This window comes from Lepisosteus platostomus, chromosome 21, assembly GCF_059453375.1.
Source record: "Lepisosteus platostomus isolate fLepPlt1 chromosome 21, fLepPlt1.hap1, whole genome shotgun sequence".
NCBI classification, from domain to species: Eukaryota; Metazoa; Chordata; class Actinopteri; order Semionotiformes; family Lepisosteidae; genus Lepisosteus; species Lepisosteus platostomus.
The window spans coordinates 2,879,153-2,892,602 of NC_142631.1; the positions used below are offsets into that span (position 1 = coordinate 2,879,153).

Here is a 13,450-nt window from a genome sequence, read left to right on the forward strand (position 1 = left end):
AAAGAGCCAGCGGTGGCAGGGTTAATAATCACCCTGATCCCATCAATAGGCAACCACCCCCCCCCCCACCCCCTCCGCACAATAGAGGAGATTCCCGGCTCAGGAATTTCTTTCTGCTGGGATGCCCGAAGAAAGCCCTGGGAGGGAGCTGAAAAGAAGAGAGAGGAAGGGGGGTGTGGGGGGCCCACCCACCCTCACCTACTGAAAAGGCTTTTATGGCCGGCTGACAAAGGGTTAAGTCCGCCTGGGAGGGCCATCGATCACTGCCCCCCACCACACACACACACCCTTCTCACATACAGTTAAGACCCCCAGGGCTCCTCTAAGACAGCGGCATCGCCACGGACGCCCTGGGAACCCGCGAGCCGACCAGGCGGGAGTACCGCGACGCGGTCACGCAGCAGACAGCTCCAGGTGCGCCCAGGAAACCGGTGGCAGAGCACAACGTAGACGACAAGTAGCGGGGAAGGGTGGAGGGCTGGTGGTGTGGGGACAAATCGTCAGGCAGGGACGGTGACTCGCAGAGCCGGGCAGTCCTGCCTTTTCGAGGGGCGCGATCCGCAGAAGAGGCTGCGGCCCGGCTAAAACCCGGGAACAGATCGCCCTGCCGCGCGGCGGGAGTCTCATTGTCCAGGCGACAATCTTTCTATGTCTCTCATCCACACCCCCAGTCGGCACACAGGGACAGAGCATTTAATTGAGCAGTTCAAAACTGCGCATCTCTTACAAGGGGAGAGAGAATGAAGGCCACGGGGCTCTGAATACCCCACGCCCTGCAGATCTCTTTCCAGACATGTAGCTTAATGACCTTCCTCTAATTCCTTCTTCCTAGGCCCTCAGGTGTTGTCTAAACAAAATGCACCTTTGTGCACATCCCGGGTTCGGCTCAGGTCATCCCGGGGGCCAGTGCCTTTCGCGGGAGCGGGAGCGGGAGCGCGGCTTGACGTGACCCTTCCCAGACACCCCCGCGCACGCGCGGGAATCCTGGAAATGTGGCTGGCACTGGGAGGCTTGGCGGTGCCGATCCTGAAAACTGCCCTCCATGTGGAAGAGGTAGGGGGACCCCAAATGATCCCAAACCACGCATCAGCCAATGAGCAGTGCCGGATATCCCATGAGGCACTGCGGGCACAGTGCCTAGGGCCTACGAAGGAGGCAAACACAAACGAGAAACGAGCTGGAACAACATGCTTGCGATCGACTCTATTGATTTGGAGCACCTAATCGCACGCCATCCAGCGGCTCTTCTAGAAACCAGAAGTCTCGAAGGGATGGTCGCTGGACTCGCTCCATCGAACACGCGGTTTAGCATTAGAAGAGCTGAAAGTGCATCATGCCAACCGACGTCATTCCAGTTGGCGTTGACCCCTCTCTTTGCACATTTCGGAGTGAAAGCAAACACCAAAATCCGGCCCTGCCAACGAGCCCCCCGAGTTCGCTACGCCACCCCCTCCCCCCAACAAGCCGGTGCCCTCCTCCAGCCTGCCACCCGTGCCAACACCCACGTCAGGAACGGGGAAAAGGAGGGGTGACTCTTGGCCAGAGTCCTGGCACTGCGTGGCATGACGCCTCTCGGACCCACAGCGGCAGGCGGGTTAACGACACCGATGACCACCAACGACCGCTCCGGCCGAGGCAGGGACCGCCAGGCACCCAGCGCACCGGCGACGCAGCCACAGCCCCAGGTAGGACCAGGTAGGACCAGCCGGGGCTATGGTTTCCTGCAGAAGCCCTCGGAGTCCCTGTTCTCTGGCCCTATCGCCTGCCGTGCTCCCCCCCACCCCTCTCGCTCCAGCAATCTGCAGAGCTGCAGGAGACCCACCACAGTCTGTTCCGCACAATTTAGCTCTAATGTTTCTCCCCCACATGGAACAATTGGTTAGCAGAGATTGGGGGGGGGGGGAGCTGGCAAAATCAGAACCATCCCCTGAAGCCCTCGTATCTAAAAAAAAAAAAAAAGGGCAGCAATCACATCAGCTCTCGAACAGGAGACCTCTGTTTTGTCAGCTGAGATGTGGCCGTGCTGTGGGGAGGGGGGGGCAGAAATCAGGTGGAGAGGGGTGTGTGTGTGTGTGTGTGTGTGTGTGTGTATATCTCCAGTCTGAGCGACAGGTACAGCACGGTTTGCAGCGGAGGAACGCCAGCGCGTGAAAGCCCGTTTCACAGACGAGAGGCCATTTGGCCCAGATGGCTCATTTGGCATTCCGCTCTCTGATCCAAGCTGCTCCTCCGAATGATCAAAGCATGCATGCGCCCCCCCCCAGCCAGACAAAACGCCCACCCACCCAACGTGGTCTGCGGTTTACTCCAAAAACTGCGGAGTCAGAGTCAGGGGCTCTCCGCTCCTGTGATTCGCCGCAGGCTCGGAGAGAGTGCGAGAGGCTCGGGGAAGTCGCCCCCCGCTGCTGGCTCTTAGTTTACGGACATTGGAGACCTCGTCGGGGGGGGGGGGGGGGTGGATTGGAAAAGCACGCTCCGGTTTTGAATCCAAAGTGCTTCTTTTCTAAAGGTTGCCCACTTACATCTGGTTAACTGACGCGTCCGGGGGCTGGCGAGTTCACAGTCCTGTTTGCTGGCTGGAGAAGGGCTCTTGCACGTTAAAAAACCCGCCGTCGATTTCAGAATTTTACATCACTAGAACCAATGATCACCGCCCTTGCGTGAAGTTGGACCCGGGTGCATCAGCAACGCTAGGCGAACCCCGTTCATGAGCTGTCCTTAACTCACGCGCACAAGAAACGATCTGCTAACGAGTTCACAAACGGTCGGATTAGGCAGACACATCCTCCTGATGCAAGTCACGGACGTCGGGGATCACTTGCACAAAACTCTGCTCGAGAAGGCAGAAAAGAAGCTATCTTAATAGCAAACACGTTGTGCTTGCCGAAATGAAAGTTGCGTCGGACGGAGCTCAGTACTAACAAAGAACTGACCACAAATTCCAGAGCCCACAAAGTGTTACTACACTGCGAGTGCATGCCTGATTTATTACACAACATCAGCGTTGGGATCCTGTCCAGAATCCTACCAGTGACACAGGAAAGCAGACTGCACAGTTTGATTTTTTTAACCTTTGTTTTGCTTGGAGTTTGCTGAAACAGCTCCAGTTGAATCTAATCTCCAAAGACTAATCACTTGCAGGCTCAGCCTACCCCTTATTTTCGAGAAAATATGGTCCAGTAAATATACTATTGTTCCACTAAATACCATACTTATCTCGAAAACACATGATTCAGTGGAAATGCATTTCCGAAACCTCCAGTTACAGGAACAATTCTTTCCAAACTGTTATTGTTTAGTTCTACCAATACAATAATAATAATAAAAGGCTTCAAATGCTTCCAAAAACTTCATGATGCCTTTCTTGCATTTTTGCGCAAACCCTCTGCTCTTTGAACAATGCTTTCGAAAACCCCCTATTGATAAAAAGCACATTGTCTGAAACCTCAACTAGAATTCTTTCAATCCATAAACCGCAGCTCCTAATTGCTAGCAAAAACATTTAGAAATCCCATTCCCTGAAAACATTTCAAACCAACCTCTTCTTCAAAACAGATTTACTAGAAATACACAGCGTAGATGGACGAACCAGCATCCTCATTAAAAGCATTTACTGAAACAGACATGTTATGGATTCAAGAGCCTTCACCCAAAACACTTGTGGCCGGGGGCTCATATTAAATGACAAAAACTAATATGAGAGATACTGCTTTGCTTGGAAACCCCAGTTTATAGAAGAAATGTTATAACACAGACTAGTTTGATGAGAGAAGTGGCAACAATTTTTCCTTTCCGTGTTACAAACAGCCCTGTTCAGTAGGGAGTGCATGCCCACCTTCTGAAAGCAGCGAAAGTTTTAATAAAACAATTTAAAAAACCAGCCCTATTGGGTCCAGATATTTACAGCAATGGTTCAAAGCAGGGGTACCCAATCCCCATCCTGGTGACCCCCACACCAGCTGGTTTCCCTTCCAGCCCACATATCATCAGATAACCGAAACCCCACTTGATCTAAGACAATTGTTTCGATCGATTCAATGTCAAAAGGCAGGGATTTTATTTCACTTCCAAAACCCCGCAGTTAAAGCTCCAATGTGTTCAAGGGCTGGGAACAAACAGCTCAAATTCTGCGCATTATTAATATTCTGATCATCATCGTCGTTATGACGTCAGTGCGGGGTCTGGTCGTGTGGCCGAGGGCTCGGCCGAGAGCCACACCGGCAGGCGTGTGGGTCACCAGCACCGGGATCTGGGAAGCGCTGGGAGATGGGCCCCCATCCTGACTCCGACGGGAGAAGGGGGCGCGGGGGGCCGGGACCTTACCTTGCAGCGGCTGAAGATGGCAGCTTGGGTGACCTGGACGTTGAAGTGCTTGAGGACGCGGACCGCCTGGTCACGGGCCTTCTCCGAGCAGTCCACCACCAGACAGCGCCCCTCGCCCACCTGCGACTTCAGCTGGGGGACAGGGGCAGGGTCAGTACCAGTACCAGGGACAGGGGCAGGGGCAGGGGCAGTACCAGGGCTGGGTAAGTACCCGTACCAGGGACAGGGGAAATACCAGGGGCAGGGCTGGGTAAGTACCAGTACCAGAGACAGTGGCAGGGTCAGTACCAGTGCCAGGGACAGGGGCAGGGGCAGGGTCAGGGTCAGTACCAGGTGCAGGGACAGAGGCAGGGTCAGCACCAGTGGTAGGGTTAGGGTCAGTACCAGGTACGGGCTCAGTACCAGTACCAGGGACAGGGGCAGGGAGAGGGGAGGAGTCCACACAGAGCTCTCACTGGGCTTTAGTGCACTATACAGTGCTTATACCATGATCTTTTAGCACCTTACAACACATTACTGTGCTTTCACCCTGATTTCACTGTGCATATCAGCCCGCTACCAACTTTTTCACAGTACTGTGCAGCAGCCCCCCCCCTCCACGCTCACTTACTGTCTGGAAGGGGAGCCCAGAGGTGAGAATGACGCGGCCCTCTGTTCTGGCGATCTGTGGAAGAGAAGAGTCTGCTCAGGTCTAACGCCGGGACAGTGGGAGGCCGGGGACTGGGCGAGCAGGCTGACCCCCCCCGGCTGACCTCGGCCGCGAGGCGGTGGTCATCGCTGCTGTCCAGCATGTGCACGTCCACGCCCACGCAGCGCAGGTAGCGGCCCAGGCCCTGCAGCATGTTGTCGCAGACCACGCGCAGCTGCTGGGGCGGCCGGGGGCCGGGGGCCGCGGCGGGGGGCCAGGGAGACGGGGCTTCCGCGGGGGCCGGCCACCGAGGCTCCTGGAGAGACAGGGAGAGGGAAGATGGGGGCACTGCGCTGCATCCCGACACAAACCCTCCCACACCCCCCCTACGCTGGCGACGGCCCTGACCTCCGGCGACCCGGGCGGCCGGCGCCTCTCCCGCCATTTCTTCTTCTCCGGGGGCGCGCGGTGGAAGTCGGCGGGGAGCCCGAACCTGGCGGGGTCCCGCGTCAGGGCGGAGTACACGTCCAGCAGGCAGTACGCGTCCGCGGCTGGAGAGAGGACAGAGAGAGACAGGGTGCGTGAGGGCTTGGGCTCCGGTGCCCCGCCTGAGGCCGCCTGAGGCCGCCTGAGGCCGCCTGAGGCCGCCTGAGGCCGCCTGAGGCCGCCTGAGGCCGCCTGAGGCCGCCTGAGGCCGCCTGAGGCCGACTGAGGCCGACTGAGGCCGACTGAGGCCGACTGAGGCCGACTGAGGCCGACTGAGGCCGACTGAGGCCGACTGAGGCCGACTGAGGCCGCTAGACTCCTCTGCAGGGAGACACTGAGCGCCACGCTGTTGTGCTCCCCCCTGACCAGCAGGGGGAAGGTCCCCCCCCCCCACTCCACCACGGCCTACACTCCCGTGTGCACGAGGGCTGTGCGGGGGTACACTCTTCCTAGGCGTGGAACTGAACGGACACCGATGAGGACGCAGCCCTGGTTGCTTTCAAGAAAAGCCTGGGTGAGACTCTGGGATAACCCGACCAGACGAGCTATACGGACCTCCTCTGGGGCAGAACTTAACCGTAGCTCTGTTGAGGCCAACCGTATTTTGCTTTTCCATGCTTAAAAAGAAACGGAAATGCAGAAGTTTCAAAAAGAGAGGGGCACGTATAGAAGCTTTCTTACCATCCCATTACCGAGAGCTTCTCTACACGTCTTTCCCATTTTGACCGTCTTTTTAGAACCATTCTTATTTTATTTTTCTCCCACCTCGTACTCCGTGCGCGTGACCGACCCTTGTTCGGGCTCGACCGCGCGTTTCCAAACTCGGCGCTCGGCTTTGCTCACGCACGACACGGACCTGCGCGCGCGGAGGCAGGACGGGCTGGAAAACCGTCGCCAACGAAGCGCTTGGGAATCTCGAGTCACACACAGAGAGGGGGGTGGGGGGGGCACCGAGACGGACGTCCGACGAGGGGGGAGAGCGCGCGCGAGGTGAAGAGGGAAAAGCAGGAGGGGGGGGGGAAGAGACTGTCGGCAGGGCGGCCGTGAAGAAAGTGACAGAAGGAAACGGTTCAGGCAACAGACGTACGAGTGGGAAGTGAAGGCGAGCGGAACAGATGATGGGAAAGATACCCTTGATGGAAAACACGACGGGCGGGGGAGCGACGGGTTCACGTCACGGGAAGGGGGAGGGAGCAGGACGAGGAGGAGGATGGAAGCAAAGAGACCGGAGGCCACGACGTTCCGGCCCTGCTGCGGACGCGCTCTGACCCACGACCTCCGACCTGCGTAGTAGAGCTGGCTGGGTCTCAGGGGCCGTCTCTCCCAGTTGGACAGCTGCTCTGTCTTGTCCAGCGGCTTGCCCAGAACCTGCTGGACCAGCAGGCTCAGCCCTTTCTCCGCGGGTCCATTACTGGCCTCCACGTTCCGTGGTCCTGCTGGGAGGCTGCGCTTTGCCCGCTGGAGCTGCAGGGAAACACACACACACATACGAATCTTGTTTAAGAGCCAAGCCACTATCAGGTTCCAGATACCGAATGCTCATGGCCGTGTTTTGGGTACATTTGCATGGATGGGGGATGGAGTTCAAAGCATGTTTAATAAAAAATAAAAAGCTGCTCAGTGTGTTCAAGACCTTGTACAAGCCGCAGCGAACACGGGGATAGAACAAACAATTCTGTTAAAAATTCTGGAAAAAGGCAATTCGGCACACAGGCAGGAGAAAACTCATTTTTTTCAGCCGTAAGAGATCACCAATTCGTGTCCTAAAGGAGGACTGCAAATGCTTGTCGCAGATTCGTGACAAGAATGACAAACGTGAGGAGGGACAGAACCGGCCTGCTCTCTGTACGGAGGCACGCTTGTGTTGTCACGTCACAGGGAAAACCACTGATTGGCCGGGCCGGGTTGTGGGAGCACGCTGCAGCTGCTAACACTGGAGAAGGCTCAGAGAGCGCGAGGGGTGGCCTCACGTCCACGCTCGACCACAGCGCTCAGGCTCGGAGCGCGTGAAGGGAGATCACCTGTTGGTGTGTAGAGAGCAGGTCCAGGACGCTGGCTTCCTGCAGGGGATCCTGGCAGAACTCCGGCCATGTGGCGGACAGGCTCCGCAGGTCTCCTGACATCCCGTACCCTGGACCAGACCAGAGAGAGGGTTTTTTTTAGAATGTGTGTGGGAGGGGAAGGGGGGGCGGGGGGCGTCACTGATGGTTGATTTTTTTTTATCGTGTTCTTATCAGGAAGCAAGTGGCTGTGAAATTTCTGTGGTCGGCAAGCAGCAAGCAGCTCGTTTTGTCTACCTGTGAAACCGGAACAAAATAATTAGCATGGTTAACAAAAACTACACTAATGTCAACGTACTGCTTCTTATTATTATTTTGTTATTATTGCTTGTTATTAATGCTTTAATTTAATTTAATGGCTATTTTAATTGCATTAGCTATTAAAACCAATTAAAAATTTTCCATTTCATCCAGATATAAATGTACGCATATTTCAATGGAAACAAATTCCTACTGTATTCCAAACCCTAGCCGTGTAATTTGAGAAGCCATCTTTAAAGGCGCTATATAAAATACAATTTATTACTGCTAATATCACGCTTAAAACAAAACAAAACAAAACAAAACAGTTAAACCGAAGGCACGTGGTGCTGTAAACGCTGACCCAATCGCAAGACAGAATCCCAAACGTAGGCATGAATCAGGACAGATCTTCTGCAACGACCAGCCCAGGACAGCACTGGCACTGGAGTATTCAAATTGAAAACCTGGGTTTTAAAATGCTGAGCATGCATTTTAAAATGGCTAATTACTTACATTCTGGATAAGCAGGTTGCAATTGATTAAGGTGAACCCTTAAGATTAAGAGACTGTTGCTTTACCACAGCTTTTTGTACGCTGGGAGGAATATAAATGTTGAAAAGGAACAAAGCCTATTTATAAATATCGTCGAAGAGCGCAAAAGAGAACAGGATCGTATTCAATTAAAGTAACTGAGGCTGTGAGGGCTGAACAGCTGACTGGACTCACCCAGCTTGGTGATGCTGGGGTCAGCGAACAGGGACCGAATAAAGCCGGCCAGCTCTGCCAGGCGGAGATGATCCTCATGCCCGCTCTCGCATGGGTCCAGCAGGAACACGAAGCCGGGCACTGCCAGCTGGATCAGCGCCGCGGGCGGCTTGGACACCGAGCCAAATCGGGCGCGCCACTCCATGTCGAAGCCCACCACTGCCCCCGACTGTCGGGGTACGAGGGTGGGGTGGGGGGGAAGAGCAGGAATAAAAACATGAGAAATCGGATGGAGTGTGGAAGAGGGAAGGACAGGGAGAAAAAGAACACGTACAGCAGAACCCAGGAAAGTGCAATGTTTTAAATCTGTCACAGTATGTTAAGATTTCTTCTGCTTCCTTAACACAAATGCAAAAAAAAACACCTTAATCTGAAGCCACATCCTGTCAGAATTATCAAAAGTATGAAACAACTCTCAAAACATAACAATGCATAATTAAAAAAAAAACTGAGGAATGCAGACAATGGGGTTGTACCTTGAGCACAGTCTCTTGGCACCATCTCAGCCCTTCTACAGTGTCCAGGAAGTGAATGCTTTCCTTTGGCACAGGAAGCTGGTAGCAATTGTCCTTCCTGTGCAGGGGCAGCTCCCAGGTATCCAGAGTGTCTGCAGTGTCAGCCTGCTGGACGCTGTGAAAGTCCGGAAGGATAAAGTGAGTCAGTGGGCACTGCTGCCACAGGGTACGAGTGATGGCACCAGGCAGAGGGAAAAGGGACAGAGGGAGAGGTGGGAAGGCAGCGTGGACTGGGAGAGGCAGAGGCAGTGTGGGACAGTGGTTAGAGCTGAGACACTGGGAGAGGCAGAGGCAGTGTGGGACAGAGGTTAGAGCTGAGACACTGGGAGAGGCAGAGGCAGTGTGGGGCAGAGGTTAGAGCTGAGACACTGGGAGAGGCAGTGGCAGTGTGGGGCAGAGGTTAGAGCTGAGACACTGGGAGAGGCAGAGGCAGTGTGGGACAGTGGTTAGAGCTGGGGAGGGGGGCAGGAGGCAGCACGGACGTGTGGTTACAGTTAAGGGACTCGGAGAGAGAGGTGTGGAGGACCTGAGGGTGCCAGGTTGATTTACCACTCTCCTCAAGTTTCTTTCTTGTGTTTTGGCAGTGCAGCTGGAAAAGAAGCCCAACTCTCCATTCCTCCCCCCCTCCCCCCAAAAAACTTGGAAAGACCTAAGCTGTTCCAGTGGGGTGGAACGGAGCAAACCTCTTCTAAACAAAATCACCGCAATTTCAGTTTCTCCCTGGGCCACTTCCTTCAGAATTAGGATAAATAAGAGCTGAATTACAAAAGGAAAGGAAGAAAAACACCAAGAGAAAATTAGGACTAAAACCAAATACATATGCGCGGACTCCTGTCCAAACCTGCGGGCTATTGTGCTTCTCCAAAATTTTAACATAAAAGAAGAGAAAAGCCAGGCATTCTTGCCAACGAAATGATTTATTTACCAAGAAAGAGTTGCAGGGGAGGCCCTCTCGGTGCAGAAAAGCCGCAGACAGATTGCACAGCGCACAAACTGCTGGGGCTGTGGGCTGCTCGCTGGGGCTTGGCATCTCGCACAGAGACCCGCCAACGGCACTCGCACCTCCCCTCTCACAGAGCCGCGCAAGTCAGGTCCCCCGGACGGCTCGTTCCTGCGACAGGCTGGCGGTAAGGTAACACCGCCATACTTCAGATGATAATACTTCCTTACGCTTACAAAGCGTTTGACAGGTAATGGGGAATCCCACAACCACCACCAATGTGGATGATGCGACGGCAGCCAGAGCGCCTCAGTCCGCTCCCCACACACCAGCTCTCAGTGGGGAGGAGAGCAGAGTGATAGAGCCAGTTCAGAGATGGGGATTATTTGGAGGCCATGATTGGTAAAGGCCAGGGGGGGAAATTTGGCCAGGATGCCGGGGTAACACCCCTACTCTTTTCGAGAAACACCCTGGGATTTTTAATGACCGCAGAGAATCAGGACTTCAGTTTTATGTCTCATCCGAAGGACGGCGCCTTTTTACAGTATCGTGTCCCCGTCACTATACTGGGGCATCAGGACCCACTCAGACTGCAGGATGAGCGCCCCCTACTGGCCCCTTTAATACCCTCTTCCAGCAGCAGCCTTAGCTGGACCCAGGAGGTCTCCCATCCAGGTCGTGGCCAGGCTCACACCTGCTGAGCTTCAGTGGGGCTGCCAGTGGTGAGCTGCAGGATGATAATGGCTTCTGGCATAAGTCTGCACGATAACCAACGAAGCACTGCAGCTGTGCATCTAGGATTGCAAACCAAAGACCTTTCTTGACACACGCTTTTGGTGGAGCTGAGGGACTGTCCAGCAAAAGCACAGAACCAGATGCCCTGGGATCATCCAAGAAAAAAGCAGGATCTGCCCCCCTTCCCACCTCCCACTTGTTAAAAAAACAAGGGGCTACAACCAGGCAAGCAGGATGCCCTGAACTGGCTACGAGCTACTGTGGTGTTTGTGTCTTCTCCGTTTTGTGCTTGGTGCTGTGCGTGCCGAGACTGCTCGTTTTCATGTGACCGTGCAACTAGACGCTAGGCTCGACTGTCTCGCACAGGCTTGACTGTCTCCCACAGGCTTCTCGGCCCCCTGGAGCAGAGCCCAGGGCTCAGGGAGATCAGCAAACAGTGCCTCTGGCTGCTGGTATGTCTGTCACGCTGGTCTGGGGGAAACCAATATTTGCATTCACTGTTTGGGGAAGGCAGGGCCGGGGCCGACTCAGGCAACGGAGCAGGGGCTCCCACTTACAAAGGTCTGGTTTGCAGGCAACGTGCTAACCTGTCAAAGCAAACTTGAAGATTCCCAGCCCTCCCTTCGCCTACTGAAGAAAACGTTAAGAGGCGAAACGGCTTTTCTTCTCTGCACGAACTAGCGCTGCTGACCCAGGAGTCCATCAGGCGCGGGACACACCATCGCCCTCGAGGGCAAGAGGGGGGAGAGAAAATGTCGCAGACAGGCAAGCAGCCCAGCTTCTTCATTTGGTGGCTTGCAGCTTACTGACCTGAGGGGTTCAATCCTGCTCTCTGTTTAAAAAAAGCCCAGTTCATTCCAGACCTTCACAACACTTCAGGAAGTTCTTCTTCGCTGAAATCCATCCCTGAATGCACTTCTCCTTTGTTTTTCCCTCCCACTCGTGCGGCTGGGTAACTTTCTATGGATATAATACTTGCGTCACGTCTGCCTGCAGTCTCTCCCTCTGCAGGACTGAAGATATTCAGTTCCCTTAACCCTTTTTCACCTGAGAGCCATGCAAGAGGAAGTGGTCGGATCCAGAGACGAGGATGCCTGGGTGGGCGCAGTGGGGGGGCGGGACAGAGCGAGCGCAAGGAATAAAACACGCCAACAGAGAGACAGAACGACAGCAGGGAAGGAAAGAGATGCCGACACATCTGCCCCCCTGCGCGCTCCTTTTGCTCCACGAGATCCTGCACGAATTCAAAACACCAGTTCGAAACGCTCGGCTGCACATACCGGTGGGAGCAGAGCGTGGGCGAACGGGGCGGTTGGCAATTTGGCTGCCGAAAGACTTGGAAAAACCGAACTGGGTCATGTCACGCTAATCAAGCTCTTCAATGAACTTCTCCATTTAAAAAAAAAAAAAGACTTGCAGAAAGGCACCAGCGGCGCGCACCCAGGCAGGCAGACCAACTGCTCTTTTGTGCACAGCAACACACCTAGAGCCCCACAGCAGAAACACGGGATCAGAAAACGGGACGAGCGCCCACCTAAGCCAGCAATGCCCGCGGTCAAGCGGTCTCATAATCGAACGAGCCGCACCCTAGCGGAGGGATGAAAGTTTTCCTTGAAGGTCAGGGCCACCCAGTCCTGCGGGGTACCTCGCTCGTGAGAGGGAGCGGCAGGCACGAGCCAGCCAGCGGACGGGTCCTTACGGTAGGTGCTCGGGCAGCCTCTGGACCTCGCTCCACACGCCGAAGGGCAGCCGGTCCCTGGGAACCCGGTACCGCAGGGCCCACTGGGCGGCCCCGGCCGGCGCGCCGTACTTGGCGAGCAGGGCGATGAGCTGGCACTGCAGCTCGCCGTGCTCTCCCACCATGGCCTGGACGAGAGAAGGAGGGCAGAGGTCAGAGGGCAGAGGTCGGCTCCGCACGGCACGGGCGCGGGCGCGCATAGCAGGCCGCTGTACTCACGCAGACCACACCCGTCTCGAAACCCCCCGGTTTTCAGTCCACCTGCAGTCCCAGTTACAAAACTAGGTGTAACCAGTCTATAGTTAAAAAAACCAGCCACCAATTAACTAGCTGATTGTGTAAATTTTTTAAGTCTTAATCAATTGCTTATTGAAAAATGCAACTCCAGGAAGGCCTCTATGGACTGGAGTTGTCAATCCGTGAAACAGACTAAATTGGGGTCCGATTCTGCCTCCGGACCCCTGCTGTTGCCGAGCCCCCCCCCCCCCTCCTCCCCGCCCCACACATTTGTTTCAGGGCTGCTACAGAGCTGCAAGCACCCCCTCCATTCCCCACGTGCCCTTGTGCGGTCAAGCAGAGCGAGGATTTCCAGGAGACGCGCCAGGCAGGGTTTATAAGGGTGGGCCGGTCCAACCTGCCCGGCCAGTGGGAGCAGTTGCGTGCATGCGCCCACGCACAGACAAACACGCACACAAGCACAGCAGGCACAGTCACGGGATCCCGAACACGCCGGCCACACGGGGCCCGTCCCGTGCCAGCAAGTGTCCTCGTCTCACACTGGCATCCTCAGCCGCTCAGAGAACAGAGACAAGCTACGCTGGCTCTGCCTTCGCAGGGCCTTGGTCACACTGCATGTCAACCAGTAGGCCAGCTCAACCAGTACTGGACTGTAATTTAAGTAGGGGGCTGCGTCAGCACGCGTAGGCTGCAAAGGAACAAGTGAACGTTTATTCCCTGCTGAAAAGAGAAGAAAAGAAACAACGTTTTGGCTGAGGAGCCATCTTCAGGTGTCAAAGG

At 55.2% G+C, this 13,450-nt stretch overlaps 1 protein-coding gene across 6 annotated transcripts in view; it reads right to left on the minus strand.

Moving 5' to 3' along the window:
* exd3 (exonuclease 3'-5' domain containing 3) overlaps positions 1–13,450 on the minus strand; it is a 73,787-nt gene that overhangs the window by 41,677 nt on the left and 18,660 nt on the right. For all 6 annotated transcript variants that reach the window (XM_088614654.1, XM_088614653.1, XM_088614652.1 and 3 more), the window contains 9 exons: positions 12,395–12,561; positions 8,982–9,135; positions 8,467–8,674; positions 7,459–7,568; positions 6,721–6,901; positions 5,360–5,502; positions 5,076–5,267; positions 4,934–4,987; positions 4,324–4,455 (listed from right to left, as the gene is read on the minus strand). In XM_088614654.1, the coding sequence (XP_088470780.1) occupies positions 4,324–4,455; positions 4,934–4,987; positions 5,076–5,267; positions 5,360–5,502; positions 6,721–6,901; positions 7,459–7,568; positions 8,467–8,674; positions 8,982–9,135; positions 12,395–12,561 (1,341 nt within the window). The remainder of the gene's footprint in view (positions 1–4,323; positions 4,456–4,933; positions 4,988–5,075; positions 5,268–5,359; positions 5,503–6,720; positions 6,902–7,458; positions 7,569–8,466; positions 8,675–8,981; positions 9,136–12,394; positions 12,562–13,450) is intronic.